Here is a 21,340-nt window from a genome sequence, read left to right as displayed (position 1 = left end):
CACAACTACTGCCATGCTGGGATATTGCTTTGCTGTACTGAATATAATGTCCTCCCTGGCCACTGCACATGCTATTTGTGTCAGAGGTGGCCAGCTATGCCCAAGGAAGAAGGTGGCTCTTTGGCTACCTGCACTGGCCATTCTGAGGCCAGTGGTTGGAGCCTTTGAATTTCAGGAGGCCACAGCCTGCACTCAAAGAGACTGGCAGGTCTCTTTGCAAGAGTCTTGTGAATAGTGTGCAAGGGATATTGCTTATTAAATAGCAAAGGAAGGATTTGTACATTCTCACCAAGCTCCACATGGTTTCATGAGATAATATGAAGCTCGGAAATGCAATAGCTCAACTCACCATGGTTGGGCAGGACACATTCCTGTCACTAACTCAGCGTAGCTGACACCAAATAGCTGTTTCTGCCCTCGGACATTGAACTGGTCTCAGGTTCACAGTGCACAGACAAACCGGCAGATGCAGCATCTTGCCTGGGAATCTCCATCCATCCCTGTCAGAGACATGGAAAACCTGAGACCAGCCCATGTCCAGAGATAAGGTGTCAGAGTTGGAGAGCACAAGCCAGAGGTCCTGCAGGCTCTGGTTAAGATTTAAGGCTCTTGCAGATTTAGGGTTGCATATACAAATATCTGACCCACACTCATCTTGCCCAGCTCTGGGCAAGGCAACATGTTAAAAAGGCTGGTGCTAGCACTACATCAGGGCAGGCTGTGTGTGCATGCATGAACAAGGTAGGGGATCTGCAAATCTGCCACCTGCACAGCTTTGGGAAGCAAGCTCCCATGACATGCCCCAAAATGGAGCCTTGGCTATGGCAGCCTGCATGGGCTACCACTCCCACTCCCATCAGTAGACAGAGGTTAACAAACTGCAGACATTGTTATGCAGGAGATGATTCTCATTTATTTGTAACCTGTGGCAATTCCTTTTGTTCTTGGCTCAGAAAACCTGCTGGCGGAGTCTGCCGAGCAACGAGGGGACCATTAAAAACAAAGAATCGCTTTCAATTCCCTTTGAAGTCCAATTTGCTGCAGTAAAACTGCGGGAGAATTAACCAGCTGGGTGGCTTCATTTTGCAGAAATTGAGGAAGGGGGAAAAGTCAGGCTGACCCTGCTGGAGTAGGTGATGGCAGCCTGGTGCTGAGCTGGTCCTGTGGCTCTGTGGACCCAACCTGCTGCTCTGGAGCCAGGCAACAGCAGCAGAACAGAGGGGGAGCAGGGACACCTCCTTCCCACTAGGGTTGCAGACAAAGAACCCATTCCCTGCTGCAAGGCCCAAGCTGCTGAACAGAGCTTGGGAGAAGTCCATCTCCTTACCAGAGACTATGATCTGCCCAAAGGACACAGAGGAGCCAGCTGAGGAACAGTAAATGAGCTGAGGAGATTCCCCATGTCTGACCCATCAATTCACCTCAAGGACTGTACTGCCTGGACTATAAATATTTAAGAGAGAGAAATTTCCAAGCATTTCAGCACCCTTTGGGCCCTTCTCAGTCATAAAGGCAAAGGCATCATGAGTGAAGCTGCTCAGGATTCTGGGCACAGCCAAGTTTTGAGAATCTGTGAAAGCACAAGCACAAGGGGAACAGAAAAGACCTAAGCAAAAAAGGAGAGAGTTAAAGAATTTAATTTAAATATTTCCTCATCTATGCACAATACTACCTACAGGCCAAGTAACCCATATAATATTTCATGTTAAATATAGTCATGCTATTTAACACAAACCCTGCACACATAGCAATGCCAGCTTCATTTTCACTGCCAACTTTTAATATAATTTGCTAAGAACACATTTTCCACGGCCCCTTTGAGCCTGTAGTGCCAGGCTCCACTGTAACTATGTATAAATATGCATCTATAATTAAAAAACAGGGGAAAAGAAACCAACCCTAGATAGATGTGCTAAAGAAGCTGGTGTAAATTGAGCCATATCGCTGACTTGTCATCGAGTACAACCTGAAAATACATTTTCCCCATTCACTTAGTACAGGGGCTGGATTGAAATGAAAAGTAGTTTCCATGTGCTTGGACTGGCAGGGGGAGCGGACATGAAGAGAAATTTGATTTTCTAACTCTTCAAAGGTAAAGGTACACAGGGAAGAAGAGCTGCATAATATCCCCTTCTTCATAATGAACAGAAAGTAAGTTTTTAAAGGGAATATTTCAACATTTGCTACACTCTCATCCTGAGAGAAATTCAGCTAATAGGGTGAGTTGTTCAAGACATGTTCAGAGATCTTACTACAAAGAGAATACTTTTTTTTCTGACATTAGCTATAATTCACTTTCTTAAGCTCATTATTTTTATTCTTCCTACCTAAAACGAGGCAACTATTGTTCAGCACCTTGGAACTCAACTCAGATCAATAAACATAATTTAAACAGTATCAACAATATCCTGTCAACAGTTAACAACATTAAAAAAAGTTCTGTTTCCACTGCACAAAGATGACACAAGGGATGCAAAATACTTTGTGTTACATTAGAGAGGTGAATAATTCAAACAGCTACAACGCCTTTCTCTCTGATCATGGAATACCCCAGGGCTGGAAGCAATTTCCTGACATTTACTTATTATTTGCAAATATTCAACACACACGGCGGCTTTGCAGGTGAGGATTTTTTATTTTGCATGTGGTTTTGGTTTGGATTTTTTTTTAATGGACCGGTTGCAATCAAGTCCTTGGCAGTACTTGATACGTGGCACTCAGTTATCATTCACTCACTGCACGTCAAGCAAGAGGCACCAAACTGAATCTGCTCACAACTGGAGGTGCCCTCAAGCACTGATGGTACGCGTACAAATTTATTTATTGTGAAGGCACTGGAGATGAAGGCTTTCCACAAACACTGGCACCAGCAGAGCCTGTTACCTGAGAGGTGCTTAGAGCACAGCCTGGCAAACCAGGCTGGAGTCACACACGGATGAATTATTTGTAAGAACTCCTGCAGCACTGCCCCACTCTAGGCTGTATCAAATCTATTTTTAAAGTCACTTAGAATTATAAATAAATAAACCAGTGTATGAATTAGAGGCTACATAGTGCCTCAACACCTACACATAGTCTGTTTTAATGATGCCATGGCAGGCCTGGCCAAGGCAGTGGCTGTATGCAATGCTATGAGAAACTAGAGCAGCCGCAAGACTTCCATGGGAAGGATCTGAAATCCCAGCACCATGGAAATGAGGTCGAGGTGCTGCAGGCCCTGGACAGAGTGCTGTGCTATCCTCCTGGAGGAGTAATGGCTGTTGAGGAGGTAAAGGGCCAAAGGGCTGCAGGGACCCTTCATGTCCCCTCTTACCTGTGGTGTTTGTGAGCTGGAAGGTGATGGCTTTGTCGGGGATGCTGCAGACATTGCGGACAGACACCTGGCATGTGTAACTGGCATAATCCTGAGGTCGAAGGTTCTTCAGCTTCAGGACTTTGGTTTCACCCTGGGATTTGGGAAAAACAGGGGCAAAAAAAAGGACACAGTTGTCCAAGGCACAGATCATCATTCTGAGCCCGTATCCTGTCCCAAAATTCACAGATTACTAGCAGTTCCCATGAAAACCTTAGGGAACTGTGCAGATTTCAAGCCCCCCACCAGCTCTATACATAGGAGACACAAAATGTTTGCAGTGGTCATTTCACCTACAGCATTTCACAAAACAGCAGCTGTCTGACATGACCTGAAAGCACTGCCAAACAGGCCTGGGCATAACTTCTCATCAACTACTGCCAGAAACATCTTGTAGACCCATGACAAACCTTAGCCATCACAGAACAGACACTGAGATCTAACTCTGGGATGTCAGTAGGAAACCAAAGAAGTCACTGGGACTCAACATGGCCAAACCAAAGTAAATCAGAGCACATTGAAGCATTAACACTGGCCTAAATATGACAAGTTCAACAGTTATGCTCTAGAAATCTGTAGTACAGGAAGAAAAAAAGTCAGAGAAATACTCAAAGAACTTCCAAAACTTTCTGATCCCTCCCCTCCAGACTCTAATCTCATTTATGCTGATGTAAATCCAGAGTGACTGCAGAGACTTTGATAGCCTTTTCTCATTCTAAGGTAACAAATAAAATCACTCCCTGCACTCCATTAGTTACTGGTTTGTTATAGAAACAGAATCAAGTTGTTACATTAACCATAGACATGTTCTGTAGACTTTTATTTATGGAATGCAGAAAGCTCTGAGAATCACCCTATAGTCTGCACACCCTGCAACTCGTATGTCTTCCACTGACAGCTTGGTGCTATTGTTCTCCTTGAGTTTGTCTAAATCTCTTGGAGAACCCATTCCATAACTGCCTGCAAGTGTAAGGAGGTGTCAGCATGACAAATCCTCCTGAGGACAACCTCAGGGGACTGGACAATGAGCTCAGGAATGCTAATATGCAGAGAACAAGGATGTGAAGTGAATAAATTACAATTATAAAAGCTAGGGCACTGATAACCCCAGGAAAGTCCTGTCCCCTGAGAACTGTTGCTATGCCACACAAATTATGGCATTTATGATATGCAGGTCATCTACATACTTACAGGGTCATATGTATCCTGTTTATTGATTAGTGAATTTAGCTATATCTGTGTAAACCCTCAGTGTAGGTAAGTTTTAAAAAGCTTAAACCTTCACCTTGTTCTTAATGTAAACGCCTATTTAAACCTGACACTGATAGAGGTTCATCTCTAAGACAACACTGCAAACTCCAGTTTACTTTGTTGACCATTCCAGCAAGATTTTCCCCTTCCAACAGTGTTGCAGAGGTGTGTTTTTGTTAACTTCAACTCTTACCAACCCAAACTTACAGGCTTATGCTGGTGTTAAGGAGAGGACCACAGGGCATGCCTGTCTGAGCACGGCAGTCCCAACACCCGCTTTCAGAGCTGGGAATGACCCATCATGTCAGGAGCATTGCCTGACAGGAGCTGCAGCACGCTAGGTCATTTAAACATTAATGCTGCAACATGGGGAATTTTTGCCAGATGCCTTATTTAGCTAGAGAAAATATCCCAAGTCCTAAGACATCCTCTCATTAGCCAACATCTCCTGTTAATTATACTGAGCCTAGTGAAAAATGGAAGAGCCCATGGTGGCTTCCTCCAAGGCCAGGGATGTCCTAGTTGGGAGCCACATAGCACAGAGACACAGCTGTCTTCAGGGCCAAACAGCAGTGCTGACCTACAGCGTTTCTGCAAATCTGCCCTAACCTGCAGCTCTCTCCTCCCTCCTCATCCCCCCAAATATTTCCATTTGGATGCCCATTTCCATGACCTACAGAGATGGCGTGTTTCAATAAAATATGAACATGACTACATTAACTTAAAGGTTGCCTGGGGCATTGCTCAGAAATCAAACTCAGTCAGAATGTGCTCTGGGCCCAGCTTTGGGAATGCAGGAAGGTGCTTGGGATGAAAACAGGTGCCCTGGGGAGCTGCCCTTTCCACCCTCCCTTCCCACCCATGTGCTTCCTAGCAGCCTTGCTGGAAGTACTGGGACTGATTAGCATCTAAAGGACATTCACATGCTGAGCTCAGCTTAGGGTAACATGCCCAGAGTGCCCTGGAAAAAGCAAACTTCCCTTCCATCTCCCATCGCATTGGCAGGCTAATTACTGTGAAGAAAGTGGTGTTTACAGGGGAAGCCTGGTTGTGTAGGGCAAGTCCAACATAGGCAAGCAGGAGAAGGAGAAAATATGTGGAAACCTTGTCACAGGACAACAGTCAGGTAATGCCCAAGCAGCTGGGCTCCCCATTACTTGTGGCCATTAGAAAAAACCCAGATCCCCACAGCAATGCCTGCCATTTGCTCACACTGTGAAACAGGAAGCCCTTCCCTGATACATGGAGACTGGGCACTCAATAAAGAAAAAAAAAATTAGTGATGGGAGATAGAGGAAATCCAATCTTGGGATTGTTTGGATTTTAGTCTCAGCTATCAAACAGCTGCATAACCTCAGTAGGGGAGCAGTGTCACTGCTCTCGGGGACAGTGATAAAAAGGGAAAGATCCTCCTAGGCCACAATCCATCCTACTGCTCTGCTCCTCTTGCACCCTGGGAATTTGCATGCAGAAGGAAGGTCTACCAGCCCTTCTGGAGGCAGCGCTCCCTGCTGCAGCCTGCACCCTCTCCCCAGCATCACAATCCATGCAGGGAAGGAAACACCACCCACTACGGAGCCCTGCATCAGCAAGACACTCAACACAAGCCATCAGAGGTTTGCTTATTTTCACCTGTGTGTAAAGGGGTTCATAGATGTCCACACCATTGTCCTGACTGTGAGAAAGTGTCTCCGCTCCCCGTTTCCAGATGAAGCGAGCTGGCGGGTTGGAGTTGACGGTGCAGCGGAGGAAGACGGTCTTCTCCTGGTAGAAGCTGCCACGTACATCACTGATGGTCTGGTGAACTGTGAGAACAGGTTCATCTAGATCTGGAAGGGAGGTAAGGAGGGTCGCAGCCCTTGTTAGTAAAGCTTGGTCTGTGTGCACAGCCTGCAGAGCAGATGATGCTCCAGGTACCACTGAGGAGAGGGGAAGGTCCCACGCATTTGGCTGATGACAGCTGCTGATTTAAGAGCTGATCTGAGGGCAGGTAGTACAGCCAATATCTAAAGGGAACAGACAGGAGAAGCCAGAATTCTCCTGCTCACCACACAAACCTTCAGAGAATAGAAAGTCTCTTGTTTGCAGTCCTCAAAAAAACCACTTGCCCGCCACATGAGTCTCAGGGCTGCCTCACATTCCCCAATGGCACCCCCCTACAGAAAATCACTACTTTCTACTTCAGTGAGAGGTCAAAAGGATCCCAAGAAGTCTGTTCCATCATAATTTCTCCATCTTCTGAAATCTGAAATCATGGGGCTCAGCCTAGGGCTGTGAGATGTCCATACAAATGTCATGACAAACTTTCAATAAAAGTAAAAAGTCAGGACAAGATCAAGGAGCTGAGTTGGAATGTCATCTAGACAGAGCAAATCTCATGAGGAGTTATGGTAATATGAGATGCAAAACACTGTAATAGGTATGTATAATTTCTCTCTCTTCCTATTAAATATCCTCTGTGTATTTTCTTCGAAGTCTGTATCAAGTGTCCTTTGGCAACCTCTAGTTGCTGCAACTCCATTACCCTTCCCTAAACTGATCAGGTTCTTTAGTTCTCTTTCTTTTCAGATGGTCCTTTCAACTCTCTTATTGTACCTGCACCAGACACACAGCCACCATGACTGAATCAATGGTGATCAGTGGCCACACTTGCAAGGACAGAAGCAATAGCCCTGCAGGAAGAGGATTTTCTCCATGCACACAGAGCATACTGCCCACCTGCTAAAAAGGGATGATTTTCTCCAAAGTAGCAGCAGGTATCAATGTTTGAACATCAAGGTAGCATGGGGGACACCTTAGAGGCAGTGGGTCTTTCTCCTCACAAAACCACTTTAAGACTGAGGTTAAATGTAAAGATCCCTTCTGTCAAGAAATGGCCCTCTAAAATGGAAATCAGTCCCTGTGTCTTTAAGTATGTTGTATAAAGCACCTTTTGAGCTGAAGTTGAAGCAATTCTATATTTTCAGGAGTCTTATCACCCCATCTTCAGCTGCAAGGAAACTGAGGTACATGTACCCAGTGTCTTCTGCTGCCAGCATGATCCTCTTCACGTGCTTAACGCGCTCATCACCTCCTGCCCTCCCATGCCACCTGGTTTTCATGATATTTTATTTTATAAATTTGTAAGTTTGGAGATCTGATTCCCAGAAAGGAAGAGGGAAGCAGGGATGAGTCTCTGCCAACAAGTCATGCAAACAACGTATGCTCTCTGCTGAATCACAGAGTCAACTTGTGGGTTTGCATCTTTTAGTGCTTTTGTATGCTTGGCAGACAGCAATTGGTATGTGACCTCAAATTTGTCTGCTTGACCATACCTCAGAGATATGAGTAGAGCCATTAGCGGAATAATGACAAGACACAAAACATATCCCAGAAAAAAACCTCTGTCAACCAAAAAATACCCATGGTTGAAGAAAAACATATGCAGACAGAAAAGTCTCCTCTCCAAACAGTGCTGTCTTCCACTGTACTGTGGCTGTAGAGTGACATCAAATTCTTTTGGACCAAGAACCTGAGCACAACCTCTCTTCTTTTTCTCCTCTTAACCCTCCTTTACTTTTAAAACTTCATATGAGTGACTCTGCAGCTACCATCCTTCTGAGACTGTTTCTCAGCAGGTAAAACACTTCCTTTACTAACCAGAGAAGCAGCTCACCATTCCAATCTCCTGGCTCCCAGCTACTCCCCACACAGAAAACAACACCTTCTTTTTGGTTTGCTAAAACTTTCCTCCTTTGAATCCTTCAGCCTTCTTTTGTAGAAGTCAGCTCTAGGTCTAGCCCTCCTGAGAAAAGCTAAAATAAGACCTACAACAATGCGTATGTCCTTGGATGTACGAGTAATGCCACTGATGTCAGTGAGCTGCTCAAATGATAAATTTGGCCCAAGGCTGTTCAAGGAGATGATCACATGGGATATTTCATGAACAATAAAAGCTTGTAAACATTCATTCTTTTCTTTACTTTACTTTCTCTCTCTCCCACATGGAAATACTCAGAACAGCAGCTGCCTCTCTGCCAGTATCCAACCAATACTTTAAAGACTTACCAACGCCCACTTGGAGCAGAGGAATGTCATGCTACACAGATTAGTGTTTCCAGTTTGATATCCTCTGGGCACCAAGGATGCTCTCTGAGCAACCTCACTGTCAAACACTAGAAGTATGACCGAGGACTAGCAGCAGCTGTCAAGGACACCAAGGTACACATGAGGGTGATTACTTACCTCTAGCTACAAAATGGGATGCAGGAAAAGAAGGGGTTTGTTTTCAAATTCTGGTTCATTCAGCTGAAGGTTGCCTGGGTGAGCGTTCAACAAAAACTGTGGCTTTTCCCATGTGTTCCCTTTGTACCTACTGCAAATACTAGCAGAAAACAGTCTCTCCTCCCCAAAAACCAAGTGAGCAGAACAGAGGTGCAGTACCAAGTCCATCTGCAGAGTAGATGTTAGTATGAGAAAGCCCTTGGCCACCCCATTAGCCCCACAGTTCTACAGGTCAGAGCTGCACGAGGGACCACGGGACACTACATCACTCTAGCTCCAGCCAGCACCGAGGGAGCACCCTCAGGGCACGAAGAGATTCACGGCATGTCCTGTTCCTAAAGACACAGGCAAGGTGTCACACTGAGTTTTGAGAAAACCAAGTGTCCTTTGCAATGGAGAGTTATCATATGCCTCCACCACATGTAGGAGAAGAAACAGGCAGAGAAGCCAAGCAGATCTAGGGCAGGTGCCAGAACTTCTCCAAACAAAGTGATGCAATGCCAGTGAAAGAACACTCATCCTATCCGCAGTGGCTGCTGTTGAAGCAATCCATTTCCACAGCCTAGATAGCATAGTGCCCACACTACACTACTCCAATAAAAGGTAGGGAAAGGAAGGAATAGATGAGAGCTACTCCCAGCCATATAGTACCATAGCGGATCATGAACCTGCCAAAAACTAAGGGTGCCCAAGTCTGTGGCACATTTTGTGAGAGTCACATCACAGTGGGGCTGGACAGCAGGACTAAAAGGAAGCAGTCAGGCAGCAGTAGCTGTCAGCTAAAAGGTCTGCCCAGACTCCAGGCATGTACTGGGGTTTTGAAGAGTGGAGGTTGTTCCACTGACAGACAACCACAGCGCCCCTCAGCTCAGAAGGAAGTACCTTCTTGCTAGAAGTAATGCAGAGCAGCTCATGACAGGTTCAGGGACAGATTCATCTGCTTTATCACACTTTACAACTTTTAAGCATCAACCTCTTGCCTTCTCATATAATATGAGTGAGGAGAGGGATTTGGTGTTAGTTGGGCTGGAGAAAATTGGAATACTGGATAGTCAAGGACAACGTAATGGTAATCTTCTCCAAGAGAACAAAACAAGTTGCCTAGACATTAAATCTTGGATTTCTCCCATTTAGGCCTTACAGAATAAGTTTAATTTCCCTCCCATTTGACCACAGCAGCCCAAAAAAAATGTCCAAGAAAAAAACATTATGAGAAACACTCAAAACTTGAACCCTAAGGTGGAAAAGCACTAGTAGCATCTCCAGGACTCAAGAAGGATCAGTACTAGCCAGAGAAATGTTGGGTCACCTTCATGTTATGGGCACTATGACCAACCAGGGCAATGTTGAGCCACCTTCACATTCACTCTATCACAGCTCAGCCTCCTCAGCTGCATTCCAGAGTTTCCAGCTCTGTTTCCAGCATGCTACAGAAGTAATAATGCTGGGAACACGACACTGGTTTCAGGAACACCCCCAACATTCAGGGCACTACCAACTGCAAGAAACATTGCTTGCTTCAAGTTCTGTCAGCTTCAAAACGAAGACAAAGAAAGCAGAATCCATGCTCAATGCTACATCCCAGACAAGTGCTGGGGAGCCCTGTCAGTGACAGACACCATGAACACCTAGGCAAGAATGACTCACAAGGACAGCAGTACTGCATCTTGCAGGGATGGATCTAATCTCCTAGGCAAAAAAGACACTGAGGAGACCATGCCAGTCCCTCTGCTCCTGAGCCAGGTGCACGTGGTGCTAGGGCAGTGCAGCTCCCTGCTGGCCCCGCAGCGAGGCACAGACACGCAGTAGAACTGTGGGAAGGTCTGGGTTGCCGCTAAACGACTTACACTGCACATCTACTCGAATGGACTTGATGGCAGGGACCCCAACCCCATTTTCTGCTTTACAGTAATAGCGGCCCCCCTGCAGCCTTTGGATCTTCTCAATCCGAAGGGTCTCGTTAAGCACTGACGTCTCTTGGAATTTGTCCGATGCGCTGCCAGCAGTTTTGGTCCATCTCACCTGCATGAGAAAAACATGACACATGAAATCAGGGACACAAAATAGAGATCCTAAGATTCAGCAGAGCTCCCTTTGTTGCTCCTTCCCCTCCTCCCTAGCTACTTCCATAAAGAGGTCCTACAGCACTGCCAGACTTACCAAAGCTCAACTGCTGATCTCAGTATGTCTCAGCAGCCCAGCAGCTGATTCTGGTCCATTGCCAATCCCTACATCCAAGAGTCCAGGATAACCTCTCAATTCACCCAGACACACCCTGCATGCTTGCCACTCCTGCTCTGATCCTGCAAAACCAGCAGCTTGCTCAGTTTTATGCCACTATCAGCACAGGACGTTCAGCATTCAGCCTGGAGACCCCACATGGCTGGTAGGCCACGACACTACAGCAGACACCTGCTCACAGCTACAGAGCTTTTACTGCAGTCCACACTTATCTTTTTCTGGACAGCAAGGCTATTTCTGCTTTTTGCGTTTCCATGAGTGAGAAAATGCAGTTGCTATCTGACTCTTGCCCCTTTCCCACTGGGAACCCCTGTGTATTTTATTTTTGTAAGTCATCCTTTTGCAGTACACAAGCTTTTCCTCTGCTTTTAAAGAAACAGAGAAAAAAAAAGAGAAAAAAATCCCTTCAGATTTCAAGCTTTTCATTTCTTTATACTTATGTTACATGTCTTAAGATCCTGGCTTGCAGGGGCAACAGAGCTGCATGATATTTCATGGTGAATGGTGGCAAGAAGGCAGCAATCCCGAAGACTGAAGAGTTTCTCTTTTGTCTGGAATGAGGCACAGCCCTCGCAGCGGCAGTACAAGCCTCCCCCTTGTTTTGTGCACTCCACAATGAAAGAGAGATGGCTTTTCTCAGCCCATTGGTTTTCTATATCTGCAACCTCCCTTCTAAAGGCTGCTGACCACCAGCCTCCTACTCTGGGACAATTTAGACTCTAGAACTGAGATCCAGCAAGGTCAGCCAGCAGAAAGAAGAGGGATTTTCATCCAGCATTGGCCATAGATAAGATGGACGAAATACCTTGGGCACTCTGTCAGACTTTGCCTAAAGCCCACTGCCATCACCTGTCTGGTGCTGATGCTCTGGAAGAAGCAGGGGAGTCCACATCCCACTCCAGAGCACCAGGCTGAGCAGATTTTTGGAGATTTTGACCATGGATTTATTCAGCCTTTATAGGCTTATGAAATTGTCTGGGCCCCAAGACTCTTGGAGTCTCCTGTTTTGAAGGACACTCCAGCCAGCTCTTTAATCTTTTTAATCACAATCTCATTTTTGTATTTTGGCCACATTTTCATGCTTTAATGACTGGCTGATAGAAGGGAAAAGAGAAGATTAAACAAAGGTTAGGATAAGAGCTTAGCTGGGGAAGAAATCAATCCATTAGGAGGGAGGGCAGAAATAGGATAAATGCACATTTTATACATGCAAGTTCCAGTCTCCCTGGTCATGCTTGGTTCCAGGCTCTGCTGTCCTCTGTGCAGGTCTGGGCAATGACAAGCCAGAGTGTTGCCCACTAGCATGCTGTCTGCAACAGGCTCTGCTCCAGAAATCTCTCTAGCTACTCAGGCTCAAATCTCTACAAGGTGCCAGGACCTTTCCACACAATCAACAACCTCAGGCAGGGCCACTACTACCAAATATCCCATTTCTGATGCACACATTTATCATTTGCCCATTTGTCACAAGCCTAGGCTGGTTGTTTTTTGCTGACTTGGCTCGGGTAATTTTCTTTTTGTTTCCAGGATATTCTTTTGTTGGAAAAAACATTTCAAATCCTTGCCTTTGTCATCACCTCATCGCCAAATGGCTCCTCACAAGCAAGCCCACAGAGGCATTGGCTGGCATAAGAAGATGCATGGCTTCTTGCCACAAATATCTTTGGCAGGACTGAGGAACGGGCCAAGCACGTATCACATGTGGCTCCCCTGAGTGTATTCTGGCACATCCAGACTCACAGTGTGCACCAGCTGCCACTCCAAACATGGTCTGTCCCAGGGCTGGCAGAGCCAGGCTCTAGGCCAGTACCTCTATGGACACATCCACAGTGACACTGAACCCTGAGTATCTGAAGGGTGCTGAGCTGGCTGCAGGGGCCTGAGGCTGTGCAAACCTCTGGGCATCCCAAGTAAGGACTGCAACCAATAGCCAAGCTCAGCCTTGTGCCTCCCCACTGGACTGTGTCTGTGACCACAGCATGGATGTGTCCAGTACTGCAAGTCTGACTCTGCTTGGTGGCCACAAAGCAATGAACAGCAGGCTCTGCGTGGGGCTCAGGGAAGTTCATTACCAACAACTTCCCAAACTCCCCCAAGCAGCATCTCTTTGGTTGTACATCCAGAGAAGCTGAGAAATGGATGGACCATGAAGGACCAACTCCTAAGGCAAGCACATAATGGGAAGCATCTTCTAGGATGTTCCTATTTTGTAGTAAGAGGGTTAAAGATTTGAGATTTCAGTTCAGATTTTCAGTTTCTGGATGGACTTCACATACTGAAGACAAGTAGAAGGTCTCTGTAAGCTTCTGCAAAGCTTTGTGGATTGTTTTCCACGAAAGTGAGCTTAAATGTTTCATTATCTTAACAAGCTAAGTGCTTACAAAATGGGGCATCCCTACCTGAACCAAACATGTAGGAGAAAGCTGAACACTGCCCACAGTTGTCTTTTATGTGAAGACTACAAACAAGTGCCATGGGGGAGCAGGGATAACAGGTGAGACTGGAGGCTTACCTGTGGCCGGGGGTGTCCTGTGACCAGACACTGCAGGACCAGCGTGTCCCCCTCCCGAATTGTGTAAACGCGTTCGCTGATGTTGTCTTCCTTCACCACGCATGCTTGCCCAGCATGGATGATTTGGGCCTGAGCAGGAGCTGTAGAAAGTAAAGAAGAGGTAAAGGTGGAAATGAGCAGTACCCCTTCTCCTTATGCTCACTGCCCAGGGTGGCTTCTCCCACCTCTTAAGCCACAGAGGGGAAGAGCCAGGCAGTTCTGGCAATGAGTCTTAGGAGATATATTATTAAACAATTTTCCCCATTTTCTGAGTGACTGATATCAACTGCTATTTAAAAACTTTTGGTTCTGTTGGGATGAGCAGCTCTAGACACTGAAAAGCAGAATATGGAGCTTTTTTGAGGTGTACCCTCCTGCACGGGTTGAGGACTAAAAATGTCCTGCTGTCGTCTCTCCCAGGAAGGAATGTGTGCAAGCAGCTATAGCAGGGACCTGGTCAAATCACAACTGCTCCATGCCTGTCTAAAATAAGCCTGATTACTATGATTTACCTTGCAGGGGGCTGGGATAACTACTGAGCAGAGTCAGAAAAGGCCTTGAGCTCTGTACAGCTATTAGCACATATCCCTAGAATAGGTGTAACAGGAAAAACAAGTCTTTCCCATATTAAATAGCAGCCTGTCAGCCCTGAGCCAGAGGAAACAGCCTCTGCAGGACCAGAGGACCCCATAATGTGTAGGGGATTTCTCCACCTAAGGCTGCTAATGGAGACCAACTACTGTCAGTCCAGCCAGGAAAATGGATGAAGACCAGTTTAGTGGAAAAGTACGTAGACAGAAAGTTCCCAAAACAAAGTTATAAAATGCCACAACCCCAAAAAGCACCTATAGCCCACAACAGCTCTGACAAGAAGCAGGAAGACACAAACCCTAGCAGAACAGGACTTTATGAAGAAAAAAGCCTCAGCTCTGAACTTCTGTGCAAACAGTCTTTGGCTCCCTATTCCAAAGCGTTTGTGGGATCAGAGAAGGGGCTGAGATGCATTGAAGGTGACTGTGAAGCCCAGCTGCACACCTGTGCTTGTTTGAGGGGGAAACTCCAGTTGTTGCACTTCAAGATACAGAGAAACCCACAAACATGCCTCAGAGTTGGTGTCTCACTGACAGTCCCCTGTGATACTGACACAGCTTGCTAGAACGCTTTCAGGTGACTCTGGAGTCACAGCTCTAGCTCCCATTAGTGCAATACAACAAAAATGAACAAACCACAGAGGACATGATCAAAGGATTTAAAGCAATGAGCCTTGGAGCGCCTTCCTAAACAAGAATAAATTTTGCACAACCTGTTAAAGCTGAACCAAGCACCCACTTTTTCCTGAAGGTTAGCTGAGCTTCAAAGACTGCCTTTTAAAAAATTATTTTCATTCCCTTGGCATGACCAAAATGCTCTAGACCTAATCACCAGGGCAAGAGAAGCACTTAGATTTTTTGCTGGTTTGATCCACCAGCAGTACAGACAGCAGGACAGGCTGGGCTCAGGCAGTGGAGAAGATCTGCCTTTGAGACCAGCCTTTATAAACTGATGTCACCACAATGCACTGATCAAACAGCAGGGACGTGAAAGTAGACTCAGGGTTAGTGGGAAACTGCCCTTGCTGCGGGGCTTTACAGCCTGCCATGGCCACCCAACATCCAGGCAAGCAGCAGTGCACATACAGCAAGCTAATCTCTCATTTTCCATCACTTCCATCTTTCCAGCCTGGTGGCACTTTGTTAAAATCATTATTACTCTCCAAACTGTTGACAGACAGAAGCAACATGCCTATTGGAATAATATGATGGCACAAACATGGACAAATCCCTCAGCCCCTACTGTTTTCCTCTTCTGCAGGCCTCCTAAGATTCCTGCCATCGCTCAGGCACCATGGAATACCAAAACTGACTGTTAAGGTTTCACTGACACCACTGAGCAGAGGAGTGACCTTCCCCTGGCTGGATGGTAGAGAGTCTTTTCGAAGCCAGGAGAAAGCACAAACCTGTATATCATGCTTACACACATCTGTGTGTTGGTACATACATACATGTGTGGATATACATGCAGATATGTAAATAAATTAAAATAGTGATTTATCAAGAAAAGACATCATGAATGCTTGTCAAGCCAACAGTTGCAGGGGAGGAATTCAGAAGCCTCCATAACCTTTGCTAATACACCTTGATACAAATGACAGCCTCTTGTGCTGTTTCAGCCCTCAGATCAGCTTTCTGCAGATCTGCCATAACACCTTTAGCTCCTGTACTGTACTGCAGAGCACTGCTTACAGGGCTGAGACACAAGCTGTGATGCTGATCGATCTCTGCTGAATAAAAGAGAGACTCCATCCCTTCCCATCCTATGCCACATTCCCCCAACCCCCAAACTGTGCTGCCTGCATTTCAGCAGGTCCTGGCACCCTGAAGCAGCAAGGCTTTGGTAACCTCTCTTCACAGTCTCTGGGCTGCATTTGCCAGCTGGTGGCTCTATTCTCCCTTTGCAAACATGACCTTGCTGTAAAAACTAATTTCCAGACATCCCATGGAGAATCAGAATATTTATCTGCAGCTCTAGCTCCCAGTTAAATGCTGCTCTTAAGTTGCTCTACCATGCCCCATATGCTATACAAAGCAAGCACTGCAACTTCCACTCTTCCCTTTGTCTATTCCACTTCCATTATTTCACCTGTGTTCTGTAACTCTCTTCTACCACTTGTCCAGAGGCACTTCCACATGGGGAACTTCCACGGTAAAATCATTAGTTAGAGTGGTAGAGGATTAGAAGGCTTTTGTGCAACTATTCTGGTGCCAAAATAGCTGGTGTAATTTGCTGGCATATCCCTGAGTTTGAGAGAAACATTATTTAAACTAATCCCTGTAAGGCGCTAGACTACAACAAAACGACAGCCCTGGGGATAAGCCCTGGGTCATAATTTTGTCCTCTTCTCCCAAATTCTCCCTGGATACACTGAGCTGCAATGAAGCTTACGAGCAAGGGTACATAAATCTGGCTTTGTTTGCAGGTGTCTGAACTTCCTTGTGCCACCATCACTAACAACTTTCAGCTAAATCATTGGAAAGGGATGTCACTTTAAGGGAACCTCCACTGATTAAGCTGTAGCATTCCTCTGACAATAATAGCACCAGGTCCTCAGCAGAACAATCACCATTATTCCACATCTTAAATCCCATGTGAACTCAGATCTCTCAAAAGGGAACTCAGAAAGCTTGACTTGTCTTGGAAAGAAAAGCACTCAGGTAGATGGCACAGAATTGTGAGACACTGCCTCTAGTTTGGTTATAACTTGACATTAGTAAGTGGGGGCTGAGCAATGAACAAATTCAGCTCTTTGGGGACTGCATTAAGTCACAAGATGAGACTCAGGAAGGTCTCTGTTTCAAGCTCAGTCTGCCACAGCACACAAAGGCTGGGAAAGTCTCCTCATGCTGTATTACAGATGGGCAGAGAGACTGCAAGGATTAATTGCACTTTTAATGTGCTTGAACAGAAGGAATACATTATTGTTTGACATCATCCCACGTCTCCTGGAGGATTTTAGCATGCAGACAGCTTGCACACTGCCAGCACAACAGGATGGCAGGACCATGCCTGTCAGAGTAACAGTTCCACAGAAGGCCCTTAGGAAGGCAAAGAAAGGCTGAGATGAAGGAGCAACCGCAGCCATTCTCAGCAGTGCTCCACACAGAACAACTCTTGAACAGACAGCCTCCCTCCCCTGTTGAGTCCTTCTGGGGCAGAATCCCTCACTTCAGGCCAGCCAGCCCCAAAGCAGAGACCCAAGGAAGACCTCTGATGGCCTCTGTGGGGGAAGAAGGGACAGATTGTCCCCAGGAATTTTCAGGGACAGAGGTATCATTACTTTTATTTCACTTTCAGGTAAGACATTGACTTAGGGAAGGCTCTCAATACAAAGTCCCGCAGAGAAACTAGGCCAGTCACATATTGAGTGTCAGATGCTTTAGAAGGCAAAAAAAAATCAGGCTATGAACATGCAGCATTAGGTCCTTGCTCAGAAAATGGCTGGCCTGTAATGCATTTGGCCTCTGTATCAAGATTTCCTACTGCGCTTTCACTTGATATATTTACACATTAAAACAAAAGGAAATTGAAGTGGATAAAATAACTTTATTCCCAGTGCAGTGTACTGTACAATGTTGTTATTACCATAACTTGGAAAGTTTATGAGACTCTTGGTGCTTAGAGGTTACTAATACCATGAAAGTGTAGAAAAGTAGAGAGAAACGGTCTTTTGGAGAGGACTGAGTCATCTGTATTTGGTTCACAGGTCTAGCCATTCATCTTTTTGAACCTCAGATATCATCAGTATAATGACAACGATGAGAGCTCCCTCACAGAGAGGATGGTGAGTGACAGATACTGCACTGACACTCTCTCAGTCACTGTCAGCACAGGGGCTGCTGCTCCCCCGTTTTGCAGCGCAGCACCTGCTGCACTTCTCTGCTGCCTGCTCAGCCCTCTAGCAGCAGCCATCACTGTTTGACTGTCCCACCACTACCCTTGCCATCTGCTCGTCCTGCTGACTGCCTCAAGGATGAAGAATGTTCATCTCCAAAGCTGCAGCTGAACGCACGGGGCATGGAATCCACCCACCTCTGCTACCATCCTCCTCCAGGGTGGGGAGAGAGGGAAGCTGCACTGGAGCTTTCATCTTCCTCAGACTGAATCTACCACCCTGCTTTGCAAGGCAAGCAATGATCTTCCATGCAGCTGGTGCAGACATAATTCAGTCTCTTCTGCACATACCCTCAGCAAAGAAGCCAAGGTCCTTCCCATTCCTGTTCACAGGCTCCCAAGACGCACACTGCTTAGTTACACTCAAAGGAGGAAGGCATCAGCTGCTAATCTGCAGCTTAAACCTCTTAAGAACCTGCCTGTCTCCTTTCCTCACTTTTCCCATCCTGAGCAAGTGGCATGTAACAGATGCATCTTGAAGGGAATTCCTAGAAACGGGAAAACACTTCATGGTATTTATGGACCATGGTGGGGTTGAATAAGCATTTCAGTAAGGAAATCCACATGTGGAATTTCTCACTGAAGAGGCACTGTCAAGACCTGTCTCCCCAGGAACTGCCCTGCAGCACTGTTAGCTACAGAGCACCCAAGGGGCAGCTCAGGCCTCCAAGTTGCTGCTGGTAGCATTTTATCCCATCTGCTCAGGCAATGCACAGATGTGTGTGGAGAGCAGGGGCGAGCTCCGAGGAAGGGGTCATGTCCCCTCAGCAGAGCACAAAGGAAAGCCAGCACACCCATAAAGGGAAGAGATGTGCTAGCAACGCTCGGCAGCAGCAAGGAAGCTCTGGTACAACGGGAAGGGTCTGCAGGGTCAGCATCCTGATGGCCAAACAAAACACCCTGCTCTGGGAGGGGATGGACACTGCCTTGATGAGTGCTCCAGCACTGCTCACCTGGTCTCGCTGATTGCTCCACCAGGGATGAAGACCACAAGCTTTGCTGAAACTTTAGACAAAACAAATTAAGCAGGCCAGATCCAGCCCACAATGCAGGGCACGATATCGATGGGCCATTTGAAAAGGAGAATTCACTCCAGCTTGAGGACAATTATGGAAATAATAATACACAATCAGTGTCCATTAACACTGTCAGCAGGGCTGTGGATCAATATTGTATTAATGGCTGAAGAAAAACCTGCCATACCCATCAGTTAAGACCAGCACAAGAGCAGAGGCAGAGGAGGTGGCAATGGGTGGGTGTAATCGAGCTCAGGCATTGGATGTCTTTGTGCAGCCTGCCCAGGTGAGCCCATTTTACAAACCAAGTGCCACCACCATTTTCCAAACACATTCCCTGGCTGCTTGTCCAGGGGTCTCCTGCTCCTCACCTCAGCCCTTCACAGCCTCTTTGCACAGTAAAATGGCAAAGGGAGCCCAGTCCCTACAGGGAACTTGCCCCATGGGAGGTGCTTGGTACAGTTCAGTCTGATTAAACTCCAGCTTTCAACACAAGGCTGGTCCCCCAGCACAGAGACAGGCAATGCAGAAGGCCCAGGGACAGCTGAGGATCAAAGCATATCCGTAGTCAGGCATCTCCTCCCATTCCTTGGACTTGTGCCTTGTCCAAGCTCCTCCTGTTGACTCTTCAATGTCATCTGCGGACTTGGGAGCTCTGTGCTACCACAGTACTGTCCAAAAGCAAAAGACATCAGGAAGCCTTCCCTAACTACTGCTACTAAGGGGTACAACCCCAAACAAGGCAGATCTCCACCGAGGCTCTTTGGCTCTCATGCCCTGGTGTTTTCACTGCAGCTCAAACTACATATCCTCAAAAAAAAAAAAAAAGAATTAAATATATATATAACATAAAATTTTAAAAAGCTTATCAGGAAACACATCATGTTTCAGTGGCAAAACGTCTCTGACTCCTTTGGTGTTTGTACACTGATCATGATTAAAACACAAACATCAATTCACCCACAAAAATACCACATCCAAGATACGCAAAGTACGAGGTCTGCCCTACACAACACTTCACAGCTACTCTTGAGCAATAACAAAAAAAATAAAAATTTCAGTGATAAATGACAGAGGTGTGGAAAGTAATCACATGCATGAAACTTGGCTACCTGAAATAGCATGGGATTTTTCTTCCCTTGGAAGAGACCAAGACTAAATCTTTACATCTCTGTCTGATTGCATCTCCAGAAATCGAGTTTCTTTTTGTAAAGCACAGCCAGATGATTTCCACAGTCTTAAAATAACTTTTTGCTTAATCAATGTCACTTCCTTGAAGCATCTCTATAATTTTGTTTATTTTAGAAAAATGCCAGCAACCAAATCATGAGAGATGTCATGAATAGCAGGTACACCCCCCAGTGACTGCAACACCTGCTCTTGAGACCACTGTTCAACTTTAAACCAAAGCAAGATTATGTGCTTTACTGAAGTACCAGATCATCACTGATCACCTCAATCTCCAACTCCACTGCCTGCAGCAGCTCACTAGCTTTCCTAGATGTTCCCAAAATATTCTTACATAGATCCACCTAACTGCAAGAGGGTTAAGCAGAAGACCAAAATTGTTCAGCAGCTTTGTTTGGTAAGAATCAAGTGACAAATGTTACACACACACAGAGCATTACAGTGTCTTAAACACTACATTACTGCCTAACTCTTATGCCTGAGTGGAATTTCTATAGACGACTCAATGCCAGCAACATGAAGTATCTTGTCTTCAAATCTTAGGGGCTCTGGATGCAGGGGCAGTCAGAGCCTGCACCTCAGTAACACTGTCCTGGAAGATTCCAGCTTTGGTTGGGAAATGAAAAAAGCATGGTTGTCTTATAATGGTCCTAAAAGAGACTTTATCATCTCTCCCAACCCAGTTCCTGCTGTGCCAGCTACAGAGCCTGACCTGTATCTCTATATCTTGGTGCAAAACCCAATGAGACAGAGAGCTTGGTGATACTTGGGTGAGGAGATGCTCCCAAGCTGATTGCTCAAAATATTGCACATTTCTTCTCTGGTTACCGCTCTAAATCCCCTGAGTGATTTAGAGTGAAAACACAAATCAGGCAAGCAGACTGGGGATTGGAATCCTCTAATCTACGAGATATAGACCACTAACAGAATGACTTGTTTGTCAGCTGGTAAAATACCCAAAAATGAAACAGTCCAGTCGGAGAAAAAAGG

General features: G+C 46.0%; 1 protein-coding gene across 2 annotated transcripts in view; it reads right to left on the bottom strand.

Moving 5' to 3' along the window:
• The window catches only part of MDGA1 (MAM domain containing glycosylphosphatidylinositol anchor 1), a 137,436-nt gene that overhangs the window by 76,932 nt on the left and 39,164 nt on the right, over positions 1-21,340 (bottom strand). Inside the window, exons 2-5 of one of the 2 annotated variants that reach the window (XM_033053755.2) lie at positions 13,620-13,759; positions 10,714-10,888; positions 6,236-6,432; positions 3,314-3,446 (exon numbers count right to left, since the gene is read on the bottom strand). In XM_033053755.2, the coding sequence (XP_032909646.1) occupies positions 3,314-3,446; positions 6,236-6,432; positions 10,714-10,888; positions 13,620-13,759 (645 nt within the window). The remainder of the gene's footprint in view (positions 1-3,313; positions 3,447-6,235; positions 6,433-10,713; positions 10,889-13,619; positions 13,760-21,340) is intronic. The other variant, XM_033053756.1, reaches the window with a different exon arrangement.

Source organism: Catharus ustulatus, chromosome 3 (assembly GCF_009819885.2).
Source record: "Catharus ustulatus isolate bCatUst1 chromosome 3, bCatUst1.pri.v2, whole genome shotgun sequence".
In the NCBI taxonomy this organism is placed as follows: domain Eukaryota; kingdom Metazoa; phylum Chordata; class Aves; order Passeriformes; family Turdidae; genus Catharus; species Catharus ustulatus.
This window is presented reverse-complemented; position numbering and strand designations above follow the sequence as displayed.